The 18,735-nt window shown below is 39.0% G+C and overlaps 1 protein-coding gene across 1 annotated transcript in view; it reads right to left on the reverse strand.

Moving 5' to 3' along the window:
- Positions 1 to 1,271: 1,271 nt before the first annotated feature.
- MNAT1 (MNAT1 component of CDK activating kinase) overlaps positions 1,272 to 18,735 on the reverse strand; it is a 150,799-nt gene continuing 133,335 nt past the window's right edge. The window contains exon 8 of the mRNA XM_084883279.1: positions 1,272 to 1,722. Within this exon, the coding sequence (XP_084739405.1) occupies positions 1,602 to 1,722 (121 nt within the window). The 3' untranslated portion in view covers positions 1,272 to 1,601. The remainder of the gene's footprint in view (positions 1,723 to 18,735) is intronic.

Below are 18,735 nucleotides of genomic sequence, written 5' to 3' on the forward strand. Positions count from 1 at the left end.
TTAAAAAATTGTGCCAATTTATCTATTCTTATATAAGTACATGTCCTCAATTTTGTTTAGTCCACAAAGCCTTGAGTGGAGGCCTAGACTGGTGGGCAGGCGGAAAGCTTGGCTTCCTTCATTGCCGGGGAAACCCAAGCCTCCCTCCTGCTCTCTGTGGCCGTAGCCATCTTGGTTGGATTTATTTGCATATTTGCTCCTGATTGGATGGTGGGCATGGCTTGTGGGCATGGCTTGTGAGTGAAGCAAAGTGATGGTTTAATTTGCATATTACTCTTTTATTATATAGGATGCCAATTCTCAGTTGGGGAATACTAATAGATATGAGAAACAGGATGCAGCCTCATAGAGTATAAATAAAACCAGACTGTAAAACAAAAAACCTGTTTTCTAATTCTGGCTTTTTACTAACTTGTGTATATGATCTTGCCCTACTCAATTATTTGATGCCTTGGTGTTCTCCAGTATCAAAGATGGTTAGAAGTACAGTAAAGATGAAGATGTACTCCTGAAATTAATACCTGCTTAGTCAAATAAGATGGGAGTTGTTACATAAGGATATTTCACACAACTTTCCACTCATAAAATTAATATCTGCTATTTTGGGGATTTGATAGGAAATCCCTTAATTTGCTTGAGAAACTATGTCCCATACCCAGTGGTCGATACAATAATCATAAATGGTTGAGATCCAACAAATATCCATCCTATCCACATCCAAACTTTTTAAGCAAAATCCTGGGTATACTAAAAATCTTTGAAATGTCAACAGAAACTACAGCAGAGTCTCATAAGGAAATTTCATTTAAAATGTATCCATTCCAGTCAGTCTCCAAAGTTTCATCATAAAATGAGTTAACTTTGGAGGTGAAAGGTGCCATTTAAGTATTAAGTTTTATTGACTTACTTCTTTGAATTTGTCATTAAAGCAGGTTAATACTCTCCTGTAGTTTATCCTAAGTATGGCTCACAGCTGGGAACTGTAACACCTTGATCAAGGTTTGTCTCACTTTCCACTGCTCCAAACAGGCACTGAGTCCTTAATATTAAAACAGTTACTTTATCACAGGTCAGGTTTTACTTGCCATAACTTTTTGGTAGAAGGAAATATATCCACTTGTCTGGACTAGCATTAAAAAGACACTGGGAAAATAAGGAACATTTTATGAGGAGAAATAATAGACTTGGATATTAACACTAAATGTTGTATTCAAATGGCATTTTATAAAGTGTTCAAGTAAAACACTGTAATAAGAGAAAAACCACAAAACTTAGCATAAAGTCTAGCTTTATTTTCAAAAAGATTTTACAAGTCTGTCAATTTCAAATATACATAGGTAAATTATTCATATCTTTCATCAGATGAGGTTTCAATCCCTCTCAAAAAATACAAGTAAAAAAATCTTTTCCCACAAATATGTATGCACTATATGGCTCAGCTTAGTTCTGCAATGTTGTCTTTATAAATACTTTAGCACAGCTGCTATGCTGGTACTGTTGTTGTGCAACTGCATATAGCTACAATTTTACAAGTCTGCGTTACTTTAGTCAGCTCCCTAGCTCTGCTCCCAGGTCCAAATCTTATAAAGGAGGAATAAAGATTAACTGGCCTGCCAGAAAAGCCCACTGAATGCATCCTGTAGTGCTCTGTGACAAGCGAGAGAAGAAGTATAGCCTCCAGCAAGGTCCTGTGGAGAGGCAGCTCTGACGTGGTTTAAATACCTAAAACAAAACAAAAATGTAGCATTGAAATAGAAAGCACATACAATTGGAAACATTTTAAAAAGCAATGGTAAAGCTGTGGATGAAAAAGGGGTCACATACTAAACCTAACAAGTTCAGGGAGGACTGCATGGCAGGCCTCACAAACTCAGATATCTAAAGTAACCACACAGGATAGTCTGAAATTAGAATTTCATAACTAAAAGCAAGGCATGGTGTGTAGTCCTGTCCTAGGCAGGTATCTTCCTTGACAAAGGTCAATCTTTACCTTGCCTAAACCTTTTGCATTTATGATAACACTAGAGGCTTGGTGCATGAAATCCGTGCACAGGTAGGGTCTCTAGGCCTGGCCTGCAATCAGGGCCCATCTTATGTGGCTGCTGGCAGCTGGCCCTGCCCCCCACTGCCGACACTGCCGGTGGCCTTCCATTTGTGGGGTGACCAGTTGGGGTCCCATTTGCTCGCACCCACCTTGGCCTGGCGTCGCCCACGTCTGCTACCACCCACCCCCAGTTCCCATTCCCCATCAGGCGATCGGGGCCTGCTGACCAGGGGGAAGGACCGAGAGTTTGGCCAGCAAGATGTGATCAGGGCTGGGGACAGCTCCTGCATTGAGTGTTTTCCCCCTGGTGGTCAGTGCACGTTATAGTGACTGTTCGTCCCACTGCCTGGTCAATTTGCATATTACAGTTATATATATATATATATATATATATATATATATGTGTGTGTGTGTGTGTGTGTGTGTGTATATATATATATATATATATATATATATATATATATATATATATATATAGATTAGGGGCCCCATGCACAAATTTCATGCACTGGGGAGGGGTCCCTTGGCACAGCCTGCCCCCTCTCACATACTGGGAGCCCTCAGGAGATGTCTTTTGAAGGCTTAGGACTGCTCCCTGTTGGGAGCGGACCTAAGCCAAAGTCTGGCCTCCCTTTGCAGGAGGTGACCGGGCTGATCAGGGGAAGGCACCAGCCCCATCACTCCACTGCTGCAGCCACGCCAGTCACTGTAGCCACAAGGTATTTTCATCAATACGGACTCCAGTCCCTTCACCATGAAAAAATGACAACTTTCTTTTCATATCCTATGAAAGACACACTAAGTTGTGTCTTTCATAGGATATGACATTTCTTTATTTTTCTTTTTATCCTCACCTGAGGATATGTTTCCATTTATTTTTTCCCCTTCCCTCCGATCCTAGGCTCAGCCCCCACCCCTCCCATCACGGGCTCGGGCTGCCCAGGCTTTAGGCTTTAGGCTTGGGCAGGGGGCCCCTCCGATCTCAGGCTGGGCCCCTTCCCAAGCATAAAGCCTTTAGGCTTTGGAAGGGCCTCCCCTCCCCCAGTCTCCCGCCCCTCTGATGGATGGCTGGGAGTGACCTGAGTGCTGAGGAGATTCCCAAGACCCAGGTATGTATGCAAATTAACTGCCATCTTTGTTGGGTTAATTTGCATTCAGTTGGCTGTGGGCGTAACAGAGGTGCAGTCAATTTACATGTTTCTCTATTATTAGGTAAGACGGAAATGTCAGGGTAATTTCCTTTTTTTTAAAAAAAAATAAATCTTTATTGTTCATATTATTACAAAAGTTCCTCATTTTTTTCTCCCTTCACCAGGTTACCACCCACCCTCTGCCCTTTCCCCACCCCCCATTGTCCTCATCCATAGGTGCAGTTTATGTTCAGTCTCTTCCCGCACCCTCCACTCCTCTTTTCCCCAAGAATCGTCAGTCCACTCCCCTTCCATACCTCTGATTCTATTATATTCAACAGTTAATATTGTTCATCAGGTTTTTTAATTCCCTTGGTTTTTAGATTCACTTGTTGATAGTTACATATTGGTTGTTCATAATTTTATCTCTATTTTCTTCCTCTTCCTAAAGAACCCCCTTCAGCAATTCATATGATTCTGGTTTGGCGATGATGAACTCCTTTAGCTTTTTTATTATTATTATTAGTGAGGCTCTTGGATTCTGAGTGATAGTTTTGCTGGGTAGATTATTTTTGGCTGTAGGTTCTTGTTATTCATCACCTTGAATATTTCTTGCCATTCCCGTCTGGCCTGCATGGTTTCTGTTGAGAAATCAGCTGACAATCGTATGGGTGCTCCTTTATAGGTAACTACCTGCTTTTCTCTTGCTGCTTTTATATTCTCTTTGTCTTTTGCTCTTGGAATTTTAACTGTGATATGTCTTGGTGTGGTCCTCTTTGGATTCCTTTTGTTTGGGGTTCTGTGCACTTCTTGGACTTGTAAGTCTATTTCTTTCACCAGGTGGGGGAAGTTTTCTTTCACTATTTCTTTCAATATGTTTTCGGTATCTTGCTCTCTCTCTTCTTCTGGGACCCCCATAATTCTGATGTTGGTTCGCTTGAAGTTGTCCCAGAGGTTTCTTACACTATCTTCAACTTTCTGGATTCTCTTGTCTTCTTGCTTCTGCAGAGGAGTGTCCTCTAGCTCTTTGTGCTCCAAATCTTTGACTTGATTCTTGCGATCTTCCATTCTGTTTTTAGGACTCTGTATAATATTTTTTATTTCAGACAATGTAGTCTTTATTTCTACCCTGTGTCTTATATTGCCAAAACCGGTTTGGCTCAGTGATAGAGCATTGGCCTGCAGACTGAAAGGTCCAGGGTTCAATTCCGGTCAAGGGCATGTACCTTGGTTGCGGGCACATCCCTGGTGGGGGGTGTGCAGGAGGCAGCTGGTCGATATTTCTCTCTCGTCGACGTTTCTAGCTCTCTAGCTCTCTCCCTTCCTCTCTGTAAAAAATCAATAAAATAAAAAAAAGACAGTGTCTTATATTAATTTTTGCTCCCAAAGATGCGCTAGGTCTTATTTTCAGGGGATGTCTTATTTTTCCATGAAGAAGAATACGGTACACATTCATTGTTAAATGAAAATAAAGGAAATTTATTACCTGTATACAGTACGGTAGTATGGTAGTTGTCAACACAAACCAGACAAACTGTGAATCCTACAGTATCAAGAATTTACTCATTTATTCAATGACAATCATGTCATCATCTTCTGGAACATCACCATAACAATCCAATTCCTAAATTTCCTGGTGAATTTCTTGTGATTCCATTTCTTTCAGAATCAGTGGACCAAATCTCTCATGTTAAATAATAGCACTGTCTTTAAATGAGTACTTCTTGTCAAGGTAGCCTGCTCCAGTGCATTTGCAATGCAACTGTCCGCTCTGCCTCCACACAGCAGTGACGTCAGGACTCCACGTAACGTCACTGGTTGCTAGACGCCAGCGGGGCAGCCCTACCGACCAGTTTACGATAAATTAATTTTCATTCTGAGATAGAGCCTGGGGGGGCCTTATTTTTGAGGGAAGCCTTATATTTCACTCAGAAGAAAACCTGTAAGTAGGTCTTTTTTTTTGGAGGATGTCTTATTTTCGGGGAAACACGGTAGTAGATCCCTTTTCATAACCTCATAGGCCTCATTTATTTTAGTGGCCTTTTCTAGGAAATTCTTGAAAAACCTTATAAGCGTGATTTTGAACTCTATATGCAGTCGCTTTTTGTCTTCCATTTCTTTCGTTTGTGATCTGTTTCCTTGTCTCAGCATTTTTGCTGCTTCCCTGAGTTGGTAGGGTGGCTTTGTGTGCTAAGGTGTCCTATATGGTTCAGTGGGTCAGTCTCCCAGTTACCTGAGGTGGACACTCTTGGTGCCCCCTTTTGTGGGCTGTGTGTACAGCCTTGTTGTAGTTAAGTCTTGATTGTTGTTGGTATCACTGGGAAGAATTGACCTCCAGGCCAATTGGCTGTGAGGATCAGCTGTGTCTATGCAGGGAGACAGCCTTATTCAAAAGCCTCTGTGCTCAGCTTGGATGGGGAGGAGTTTCAGGGTGGAACCTACAGCTTTGGCTTTCTGTCAGCCCCGCCCTATGAGGTTCCTGAGTCTAAGTGTTCCTCAGTGTCGTTTGGTTCTCACTGCAAGCACCTATGAGAGAAAGGTGCCCTCGAGTTTCGCCCACTACCAGACAGTCTAGTCTCTCCCCCAATGAGCCCGGAACTGGGGTTCAATGCAGTTGGAAGTGGGGTTCAGTGCAGTCCGGAGCTTTTGTCTCCTTCCCGCTAGGGGCAATCCAGCAGCACAGTCAACAGTCAGTCCTCTGTACGCAATGTGCGTGACTTTGGGGCTCTGTCTTTCACCGTTCCTCTGAGTTTCCACCTTACAGCCCAGATTCCCTCCATATGAGCTTGGGTCCCCAGGGTCTGGTCTAGAATTGGGGTTCAGTGCAATTGGAACTGGGGCTCAGCACAGTTTGGAGCTTTTGTCTCCTTCCCGCTAGGGCAATCCAGCGGCACAGTCAACAGCCCGTCCTCTGCTCACAATGTGCACACCTCCGGGGCTCTGCTTTTTGCCGCTTCCCTGAGTTTCCGCCTTACAGCTTAGAATCCCTCTGTATGAGCCTGGGTCCCCATGATCTCGCCCAGAACTGGGATTCAGTGCAGTTGGAACTGGGGCTCAGCACAGTCCAGAGCTTTTATCTCCTTCCCACTAGGGAACGCCAACCAGGCACTCGGCTGCCCCTCCTCTCCGGCTCTGTCTTCTCCGCACGTGCGCACCATGTCTCCGTACCTTTGGCTTTTACAGCTCCTCTGATTTTCCTTCTGGTTTTCTCTTTCCTTCTAGTTGTAGAATTTCCAGTCAGTCAACTTTCCTGTAGTTCTGGATGATGTCCACTTTATATTTTAGTTGTATTTTTTGAAACTGTTGTGTGAGGCTGCAGTTAGGTGTTTATCTATGCCACCATCTTGGTTTCTCTCTCAGGGTAATTTCCTTTTTTCCAAATTCCTAGGAGCACAATTTCCCATCAGAGCTCAGAGCAGAGATCACAAGACCCCCTCATTGTTATTGTTATCCTGTTAATTGTCAACTCTTAACTATCTTATACCCACCAATGTAAAAGAAGTCTGTGTTTATTTTGAGTCATTTTTATCCAATCCGAGATATCACTGGCTTTGCTTCCCCCCTCCATCTCCCCCCGCCCTGCCTTCCCTAATGTACCACCAATGGATTTTATGTAATTCCCTTTAGGCTTAACTCCTTCTCTGATTGTAGTGTATAAAATAAGGTGCAAAACTGCTATTATTCTCTGGAGCATTTTCTCAATCACTTGAGATTTTTGCTTCCCAGCAATTGTCAGTTTGGCTCAAATAAACTCATAAAAATTCTTACAGGTTTGGACATTTCCTATGTTGACAAGCAGATTCAAATTTTAAAGAGGAATTCAGATTTGAAATGTACATCTGATGAGAGAAAAGCTCTCCTTTCAGATGAAGGTCAACCCCACGGTGAGGGACCATATGGGGAATGCTCTCTGCCAAATGCTGTACAGTATTTGGAACATCAAGTGCATAAAGATCTTTTTCTAAAAGTTCAATATAAGTCTCAGTTAATTTTTGTCTGAGGGAGGAATATTCTTTCCTTAAATCAATGAAATTTCTTTCAGCAGTCTGAGCTGCCAACCAATTATCATGTGCTTTCCTCTCGGGGGGAATAATCTGCCCTTGGTAAGAATGAATGGTTTTCTCCAGTTTTCAAGATCTTTGGCTCGTTTTCTATACGTCTCCAACGCTTCAGCTACAATGCTGATCTTTTCCACCTGCTTTAGAAAATTTTTCCTTTTTCTCTAATAGGTAATTTTATTCTGTTACTTTCCTAAGAAGTATGATTACACTTATTTGATACAGTTTAGCCATTACTTTAAGTTTGTGCTGAAGCCTTTGAGTCTCATTTTCAAGCTGTTCATTTTCTGACCGTAAAGATGCTTCTTCATTCTGGAGATTTTCAGTACACTCTATAAGCTTTTCCTTTGTTTTATCTACTTCAGTTAATTGAGGGTATATTTGGTTTCTTTCTCCTTCAAGAGTTTTTAAAGAAGCCTTTAGCTTAGCAGGATGAATCAGCTTCTAAAAAGCTCCTTTTAGTTGGTTATCTAAGAATGCACCATTTTATGAATCACTCTTCATTTCCAATTCCAAATTATCCCGTAAGTCTTCTCCTAGCACAGCAGCCCACTCTTGCTGTAAGCATTCATTCCATCAGAGACTTGAACTGATTTTCATTATCACATAGAATTTGTTTTGCATATACTTTGGAGTCTTCAATGTTATTTTTTGTTTATTATGTTCACTCATTTTTTCCATTCTTCAGCTTCTTGTAAAAGCTGTTTCTGGCTTTCCGGAAGTTGAGAATTTCAAAGCATCTTATGGCTATCTTAAGTTCTTCATTCGTTTGAAATATTTTGAAGGCTACTTTAGCTTCAGCTACCATGCAGCCCAGTTGAGCACTGCACACGGCAGCCCTGGCCCAGGGGCCAGCCCCAACCCGCAGTGCTTTCTTTCTTCTTGCAGCCCTGAAAGAGCCCATAGCTGCTCAAAGGAACCAACCAGTCCAGGAAAATGGGTCGCACCATTTGTGGCATCATTTTTGGCAATATTTATATTGCCAAATATAAATATAGGCAGACCTATATTTAATTTATAGAGGATTTATTTATAATGATGAACCCCTAAAGCACAGAGCTTGGGACAATTAAAGCTTGTTTCTATCTCCATTACAAAACCAAGGATCTTTGGTTTGACTGATTATGTTTATTTGGGTGAAGATACATTTATTTAAGTCTTCTTTTATGAACACTCTGCTGAGTTCTGCTCACCATACTGTTTTTCTTCATTCTTTCATTTGCTTTATAATAGTGTGATAATTGCCTACTACCCTATGATAATTTATACTTTTGTTTTCTTTTTTTTTTTTTTTAAAGGTTACTTTTGTTCAAATTGATTTGAAAGCATTCTTAGAGGTGATTTGTGGGAACTGCTTGGATGAAAATGGACCCACTGCCTGTCACTGTCTTAGTAAGTTTTACTACTATCTATTACATAACACTTAAGTCCCCATGCAACTAATCTAATCCTTAATCATTCATTACTTTTTTTTTTAAACCTTCCAAGTTTTGGGCTTTGATCTCTATTTTCTATCCTTCCTATAATTAAAATTGCCCAAACCGATTACATTAAAATAAAATTGTAAGGGAAGAGTAAGTGTACATACATGAATAAAAAGTTGTAGTCACTGTCAAAAGGATATCAGAATAGAGAACGACCTTGGAAGATTGTTGTGCTACAGGCATCTGCACATAGAACTCTATTCCTGTTATTAAGGAATTATAGATGGGGAAAGCTTATCTATTCAGTATTTACAGGGGTGGGCAAAAGTAAGTTTAATTCTAGTTATAATACAAATAAATAACACAATAGTTAATAATAATAATACAAGAATAAACTCTGTTTTGTGTACTCACAACTGTAAACCTACTTTTGCCAACCCTGTATGTTCTGAAACCAATACATAAACAACTGAGAGAAGGAAGAGAACCTACTAGTAGTTTCAAAATTATATATTGTCTCCTTCTTTAGAGGAAAGGAAACCTTAAAAAAATTTCATGTAAAGGAATCTCTGAGACTGAACCTGAGTTCAAAAGAATGTCCCCATTGGTAAATACAGAAGAATCTTTTGAACTGATCTCAAAAGACAGTGTAAAAGACACTATTTTTCTTCAATCACACGTAATTATTTAGCAATTCAAACTTCCTACCATGATAAAGACAGATAAATAGGCCTAAGAAAATTGGAGAATCCTATCCAAAGAAGGGCAACTTGTTAGCATGACTACCAGCGCTGTTGGAAAACAAATATTTCCAGATTTGTGTTAATGCCTAGTTTAAGAAACCACATTGTTACTCAGGCCTCAGGAAGTAGAGGAGCTTCACCCACCTTAGAATTACGGGTAGGGCAAATGAATAAATCAGGCACCAGAACATTTTAATAACTTGGAAACTTTTCTACTCATTCCTTCAAACTTCCTGTGTGTCAAAGTTTTGATGCATGAGCAACTTATGATTTCTAACATAATAACAAGTCTGTTTTTCATTTGTATCCATGTTTAATAAGCTTGTGTGATTAAAAAAATATATGGCGATATAAGAGGCCAAATAGAAAAAGTGGTCAGAGTAAGACACGGTGTAAGCTCCTGGAATTGGCTGTAATTTATTCACATTGCCACAAGTCAAGGTGTTAACTCAATTCTTTGCTTCTCTGCCAAGGGGAAAAGGGGAAAGGGGAAGGAAGAGAGAAATTAATATTTATTGAATAATGACCTCCAAACTTTTTTGATGTTTATAGCAGTAAAAAATACTTGACCATGCATCTTCAAAATGTATATACTTATAAATTATATACATCTAGTAGTATATAATACATAATTATACTAATGTAATAAGTATATTATAAAATATATACTATAACTAATTAAAGGATGAGATAAAGATACTTAATAAAAGTTCCAATAATTCCTCCCTATATCCTATCTTACATATCCCAGTGGAATGCATCCCACTTTGGAAACTACTGTTATTAAATAGTCATTTTCAAACTCTTGATAGAACTTTAGGTCCCACAGAATTTAAATAAGAATTCACCAAATCTACTGCACAGTAATAAAAATATCTGTTTATTAACTCCCAGAACACAATAAAATGGGAAACTGTCAAGACTCATGCATGAGAAATGAGGTAAGTGTTAAATCACCTTAGAAAATCTAAAAATCAACCTGGCAAAGCATAAAATCACTGGGAACTAAATAACTATCACACAAGTAATAAGTGAATAATAGTTTTTACAAGTATCTTGGAAATGCAATGTTTCATTCCTGTTATATGTTTCCAGCTAATTTTTTTTATCATTACTCTAGATAATGTATCAGACTTTATCCTTTCCTCAGGCTCTCAAAAGAAAAGCATAGTCTTGGCTCAATGGCTGTTCACTCACGGCAAAATTCAAGTACCACAGAGGAATGTCTGTCAACTTTCACAAGCCAACTATCATAAATGAGAACTGGTTTTCATCGTGGTAACGCAAACCACTATGCAACTAGCTGTTTTGATTCATCACATTTTGGTACAACTTGCTTCTGGGAAAGTTGAGTCATACCATCTCTAGCTTGGCAATTCAAGCATAAACCTGCAGTGTACATACAGCTTTTTATATGTTATCCTGAGAAACTTGAAACAGCTGCACTGCTGGCAGGAAAACACAGGACCACCAGTAAAATATCCAAAACAGTTGCATCTTTTAATTTATGACTGTGCACTGTTTCCATAAAAAGTATATAAAACAGTTTCAACTTTTTATAGGTAAAATGTAATAAACAGTCATACTCGGTAATGCCATAAATGTGTAAAAAAAGTTTATTTAAAATGATTAATTAGTGTTTGAAAATAGTGTTTCTTGAACACAGTCATAATCCAGTGCAATGAGCAAATATTTTTATATTTGAGTTATTAATGCTAAGTTGTAGATTCTCACTGCCCAAACCAAGTCAATTAAAATTTCTCTGCACAGCACTGAAGAAAATGTATTTCCTTTCTAGCAATCATTTACATAAAACATGTCTGTGAGAACGATTCTTTAAAGATCTGCCTATTTACATTGCTGTTTTTGATCTCTAGGGCTGCACAAAACAGTTACTGTTAAATATTTCAACCTATTTTCACCATGGCAACCCACTTTAATTCCAATATTTAAAAAAACAAAACATAGTTCATTCTGTTACTCAACTGTGGGCTTTATTTTCTAGGTATCTTAACTTAATGTTCTTAAACACTTTAATTATTGTGGTACACCAAAGTATTTTAAAGGATCTGCCACATTGAAACCACACAAAGAGAATTTTGTATTTTGCCTACTTTTTCACATTAATCCACATCTGTGTTATTTTAATTCTTTCATGACCGTTACAAGTACATCACTGAATAAGATTCCTGGGGTTTCTGGCAGAGGTCAGTATCATTTCATGTACACCTTTATACAACCAAATGAGGAAGAAGTCTTAGCCAAATTTATTTCCAAAAGTCAAGCTCAGTTGGATTTTGGAGATCAGAGGTAATTGCTCTGAATATTTAGCCAATCCCAGGGCAGTATTTCTGTTTCTCATGGGTTTATTTTAAATACCTGTAAATCTTATAAGCAGAAACCAAGAAGGGGAAAAAGAAGTTTGCTTATTTTGGTACCTATACCTTATTATACCTTATTTTTACTAAAAGCAGACTAAACGCAAAGATTTAAAAATCATACCTTTGATTATTTTCTTAATAAGGCTAAAAAAAAGAGTATGTTTTCAAAAGCATGTCTAAGATAATTCCTGTACAAAGGGCATCTTATGCCCTAAACTTACACTCCGTCTAAAGTTGCCTTCCTTTGCCATTACCCATCAAAATCCCTTTCAAACAAACTTGGGAGAAGGGGGAGGAAAGGAGGCAATGGATCCTTAGAGGGGAGTAAGCCTTAGAAAACCACATTGAAGTTTGTTCCTGAACTTTGATTTCCTACACTGTCATTTTCTTCTGTTACATTTAGCAGCTTTTGCTCCCAAAGAAGGTGGTATAATTTACACTTAGCTTCAGAAAGACTTCATTTTCTCTGTTCTTTAACATAAGAGAGTTCCTCTGAGATTACTCTTTTAACATTTCCCTTCCTTTAAAAGCCCTATATTGACCATCTGGCTGAAGTCCTGGACTCGGCTCATTTTAGTGCCATTCAACAATGCTTTGAGTTCTGAGCGAGGGGCAGAGGGCAGGGTCGTCACTCAAGACCAAGAGGCAGTACTCTTCCCCTCCAGTCATAACCTCCTCATGAAAACCCTTGAAAAACTTTGGCTCCAGAGAATCAAAGAATCTTGGAATTTAAATTGAAATGAAAATGTGAAGTTCATATTAGTTCCCTCTACCGCAAATTACCAGGCCCTATGGAGAGTTAAAAGAAAAAGAAAAAACAGAGTTAAAAACTTGGACTGGTTTAAACCAAGAAAGGGAGTGAACTCTAGAGACTAAGATTTTATTTTTACAAGGTGGCCCATTTTTTAAAGTCTGCATTTAAAGCCATCATGCATTAAACAGACCAGTTCCAAGTAGTTTTGCCTTCCAGCCTACAAAATTTAAATATAAGTGCCATTAAGAGAGATCAGCCATCTGATCTCAGTTGTCAAGATCAAGAGCTCTTGTAAGAAATTCAGCCAAAACTATAAAAAATTTACATTAACAACCTGGAGTCTATCTCAATGAGATTTAAAAACAATCAGAGCAATAGTGTGCTCAGACAATTAACACTACAGAGCAGAAACATTCCGAAAACCGAGGTTAGTATTCAGGTATCCTAATTTAATCATGAGGTCAGAATAATGAGCTATCTACAGAGGGAAATTGATCATCATATAATCTAAAACAAAGGAAGAAAGCACTACATGTCAGAAATGTCCATAATTCTGAGGGCTGTTTGGTTATAAAAACAAATGGCTTCATGAATTAAAAGCAAAAATATAACAAACTTCCACAAACAGTCAGGATGTTTCTCTTGGCTTTATTATCTAGTCATCAAGTGAGGACACACTTTAATAAACTAATTAGTAAAGCTGCTTCAGATTTATACTACTACACTTAGTAATCAAGTGACCAATTATTTCAGACATTCAGACCATCAGAACACCAAAGCTCAGATATGGAAATTAAAAGCCACATGATGCTCACATAAGTCTTTCTGAACTATAACTGAAGTAAATAATCTGTGAGATTTATTGCTATCAAAGAACTCACTAGGTGCTTTAGGAGAGGTAGCTATTACTGAAAGTTAATGGAACTATACAGCAAAAGGAATACTTCCTTGACTTGAGTGTGAACTATCAAACACATAGAAAATAGAGCTGTAATAGATTCTATGAACAACTGGCAGTTGGTAGTTCTGGGTATCTCAATGACAGACCTATAAGAACAGATTTCATCAATATCGTCAAATATAGGAATATCTCAGGAATCAGGTGTGATGATGTAATCTGAATAGAGCCATGAAAAGAGTAGCCATTAGATCAAAAAACTTTTTATGAATCTTAAATAAACTCTCAAAATCAGATGTTTATCTCAGCAACAATTACATTTGGCTAATTTAGTATTGTTCTTATACCAGTTAGATGAGATTAAGCAGAAAAATGGTATATAATGTTTTTATTTACTGATTCTTAAAACATTATGATACTTATTCCTATTAATTTATTGAAGATAATAACCAGGGGAGAGAGAAGGCAAAGTTTCATGAAAAATCTAAAAATAAATCACATTAGAGTCATATAAAAATAACCATATGTAGATATTGTACATCCCAGTGAGGGACAAGGGCCACTTCTGAGGTGGAAATAAAATAGGTATTATAAAAATAAATATCCTAGTTTCTGAATTTCTTAAAGTTCCTTTAAAAATCTAGTGCCCAATTCTGGTTTGTCTAATGTAATTTTTTACTATGAAGTGAGTCCATGCTAACAGATGTGTGCCAAAAGTTTCATCACATCTTTATAAAAGCAAGATGAGTAATTTTTCCCTGAGGATGGGACGGGGAAAATGCAGGAATTCATATGTATGCAGCTCATTCATTCTTCAAAACATAAAATTACTGAGTACCTAATGTATGCCAGGTATTGAAGTAACCCTGAGAATAAAACAGCAAAGATTCCATGGACCTTGTTTTCCATGGACCTTGTAATTCAGCAAGGGGGAAAAAAGATGTTAAATAATTAATACAATGAGAAAGTCAGGGCTCTATGGTTTTGGATAAAAAGGAAAGCCAACATTGAACAAGTTTAGAAAAAGTCTCCCTAAGAAAATGATAGGTAAATTTAGACCCAAAAGATAAGGAAGAGCCAGAGGAGTGCAGCAGTGATCCAGCAGAAGAAAGAGCACAGAAGAAGTAGCAAGCCATCGCATGTACTGAGACATGTGAGAAAGGTGTCTCCATCTAAGGATGAAGCTAGAGATGTAGGCAGATAGAATCCAAAAGAAAGCCTAAACAATCAATGTCACCCCAATAAATCCAATTTTGTTTAAGACCTGTGGAAATTATTCACAGGGCAATGGAGAGCCATTGAAAAGTTATTGTTAGGAACCTGAACATTTAAATAAGCTAAGTACTTGGCTGCATCATGGACTGGAGAAAAGCAGTTGATTATAGAGACTCCTTATGACAGTGATTTTCAACCTTTTTTCATCTTGTGGCACACATAAATCGATTACTAAAATTCAACAGCACACCAAAAAATGTATTTTTCCAATCTGACCAAAAAATAGGTATAATTTGATTCATTAACACCAAACAGCTATTGTATAGTAGCGGTTGTCATTTTTTTTTTAACTTGGCAATCTAAGGGAAGAGGTCAGTGCCCTGACTATAAATAAATAGTCATGTAGTGCACAGAGCATAGTCACAACTGCAGCTGTCATTAATCCAGTCAATATTGGCATGAAAATACTGTTTGAACCATTCTTTGGTTTCAGCTAATATTACTACTTATAGCCACTATGATTCCACTAGCAAGCCTAAGTATTGATCAGTGGTTTAAAATGTGGCCTACCACCCTGGCCAGCATGGTTCAGTGGTTGGAGCATCAACCTGTGGACCAAAGGGTCTTGGGTTTGATTCTTAGTCAAGGGCATGTGCCTAGGTTGCAGGTTCAATCCCCACCCAGGTGCATGTAAGGGGAGAGAGGAGCAACCAATAAATGATGTCTCTCTCACATTGATATTTCGCTCTCCCCATCTCACTTCTCTTTCACCACCATCCCTCCTTCCTTTCCGCTCTCTCTAAATAGCGGAAAAACTATCCGTGGGTGAGGATTAACAATAAAATAAAATTTATATCTCGGGGAAAAGGGGAGTGGAGGATGCGGGAAGAGACTGAACATAAACTGTGCACCTATGGATGAGGACAATGGGGGTGGGGAAAGGGCAGAGGGTGGGGTGGGAACCTGGTGGAGGGGGGAAGAAATGAGGAACCTTTGTAATAATATGAACAATAAAGATTGATTTAAAAAAAATAAAATCTGTAATAATAAAAGCATAATATGCTAATTAAATCAGACGTCTGGACGACCTTCTAGACAAAGCTGGGGCTGCGAGGGAAGCCCACGTCCCAGAGGGAAGCCGGGGTCCCAGGTGCCAAAGGGAAGCCTCTCAATCCAGGACTGCTGGCTCCCAACTGCTTGCCTGTCTGCCTTCCTGATTGCCCCAACCACTTCTGCCTGCCAGCCTGATCACCCTAGCCACTCCCATGCCAGCCTGATTGATGTCTAACTGCTCCCCTGCCACCCCATTTGCCTCCAACTTCCCTCCTCTGCCAGCTTGGTCACCCCTAACTGCCCTCCCCTACTGGGTTGATTGCTTCCAACTGCCCTCTCTTGCAAGACTGGTGCCTCCCAACTGCCTTCCCCTGCTGGCCATCTTGTGGTGGCCATCTTGTGTCCACATAGGGGCAGGATCTTTGACTTCATGGGGGCAGCCATCTTCTGCATTGGAGTGATGATCAATCGGCATATTACTCTTTTATTAGATAGGATAGAGGCCTGGTGCATGGGTGGAGGCCACCTGGTTTGCACTGAAGGGTGTCCTGGATCAGGGTGGGTGTTCCCTTGAGGAGTGGGGCTGCCTGGGCCAGGGGCCTGTGGTGGTTTGCAGGCCAGCCATGCCCCCTAGAGACCCAAGCAGAGGCCCTGATATCTGGAATTTATTTACCTTCTACAGTCGAAATTTTGTAGCCTGGAGCGGAGCCAAGCCTCCTGTTTGCTCCATGGCTGCAGCCATTCTGTTTGGATTTGTTTACCTTCTGTAATTGAAACTTTGTATCCTTGAGTGGAGGCCTAGGTCTGCCAAGGTGTGTGGAAAGCTTGGCTTCCGCTATTGCCAGGCAAACCCAAGCCTCTCAACTGCTCTCTGTGGCTGCAGCCATCTTGGCTGGGTTAATTTGCATACTCTCTTTGATTGGCTGGTGGGTGTGGCTTGAGCAGAGTGATGATTAATTTGCATACTACTCTTTTATTAGGTAGGATGATTTGAACAGTGCTTTTTATTTTCAAGCCTCAGTTTCCTTATCTGTAAAAATAAGACAATAATACCTCATAGTATTTTTTAGAAGATTAAACAAAAAAAGATATGTAAAGCATCTGGCATAGAACAGACATTCTATAAAGTGTAGTGTCCCTGTCCACCTTATGTATTCTCTTTGATACTATTTATACAAAGTATGCTTTCATGATAAGTAGGATTTTCATGTGCCAAATTTCCTAAATATTTTACCTTCTGGTAATTAATATGCACCTCTCTTTTCTCAACTCTGTGACTTTCCTATCTATACTTACATCTATTCCAACAATAATAATGTTGCCCTCTTTCTTGTGTCTTTTACTGTACCCCAAATATGAAGATCTAAGTAGAGTTTCTGTGTTATATTTTTAATTAGACAAATGGAATAGACCTGCTTGTTATTCTTTTATCATAGGGTAACAGAGCAATCCAAGGACACCAACACCTACTTATTAAAAAACAAAAGGAAAAATTTTTACATATTTACATATATAACACATTTATATATACACAAGCATATATATGCATACCAATATTTCCTATGCATAGCTTGGTATATTTTTTTTCTTTTAAAAATATTTTTTTATTGATTTCAGAGAGGAAGGGAGAGAGAGAAAGAGTTAGAAACATCAATGATGAGAGAGAATCATTGATTGTCTGTCTCCTGCATGCCCAACACTGGGGATCAAGCCCACAACCTGGGCATATGACCTAGTCGGGAATCAAATTGTGACTTCCTGGTTCATAGGTCTGTGCTCAACTACTGAACCATGCCAGCTGGGCCCATAGCCTAATATATTTTATTTCAAAAGTTAAAATGCTATATTATTTCTTCTCTCACTGACTATCCTTCCTCTTATTCTTTATAACCAGTATTTTAATTCCCTTCACCATTAAATGGCCATTTTTTCTGTACTCACTCTCCTCTACCTCTCTAAAAATCTGGAGACACCCAACAGCTGTAAAATGCTCTTAGCCTCTGGCTACTATAACATGCCTATAATTTGCGCCACACTTCTACATTTTGAGAAATGATTTTCCAAATTTCTCTTTTTCCACCTGCTTCCTAATTCTTAGTTTTCCTTTTGGCTTACCTCCTCATCTCCTACTCTTGACTCTGTCTCTGAAATGTATGGCTTCATTTATCACTATCTTTTGTCCCTTTTCCCATCTTAGTTATAGCTCAATATTTTTTTTTTATCTGCTTGTGTGTTCCAATGGTACTGCAAATTTATTATTTTCATAACTCAACCCATCTCCCTTTACAAACCTACCCTCTCTGTGTATCTCTTAATTTCTTTTAATAGTTTCAATGTACTTCTAGGGTCATCTTGGAATCCTCTTTCTCCTGCACACCAATGAGAAAGCTACATCACACTATCTCTCTACAGATATCTAATTCACATTATCTTCTTTGCCACTATTGTTGTCTATTCTTAGATCACTGTTAACTGTCTCTTAACTGATCCCCTATGTACAGTATATTCTTACTATTCCAACCTAGTCATAGTTACTAAATTAATCTTAGTGCAAAGCACTGCATCATTCTCACACAAATATTAGTAGACATCCATTGGCTTCCTGCAGTATGTAGGATAAAGTCCAAATTCCTCAGCCTATCATTCAAGGCCCATTGTATTTGATTCTAATCCACCTTTCCAAACATATTTCCCATTAGTCGTTTCCATGTACACTAAACTTAAGCCAAAGTCAATCATCAGTTTTTCAGTTATTTCCTATGAAAACATTATAAATACATTCCATATCTTTGCTTATAGTGTTTCATTATCTTGGAATGCTCTCACCATTACCTATCTTCCAAAACTTTGGTTCAAATGTCAACCCCTCAACTCTAAACAGACACATGAACCCAGCTGGTATGACTCAGTGCTTGAGCATTGGCCCATGAACCAAGAGGTGCCTGTTTGATTCCCAGTCAGGGCACATGCCTGGATTGCTGGCTCAATCCCCAGTGGGGGGCATGCAGGAGGAAGCCAATCGATGACGTTTCTCT

The sequence above is a fragment of the Pipistrellus hanaki genome, assembly GCF_964339955.1.
Source record: "Pipistrellus hanaki genome assembly, chromosome: 1".
NCBI lineage: Eukaryota > Metazoa > Chordata > Mammalia > Chiroptera > Vespertilionidae > Pipistrellus > Pipistrellus hanaki.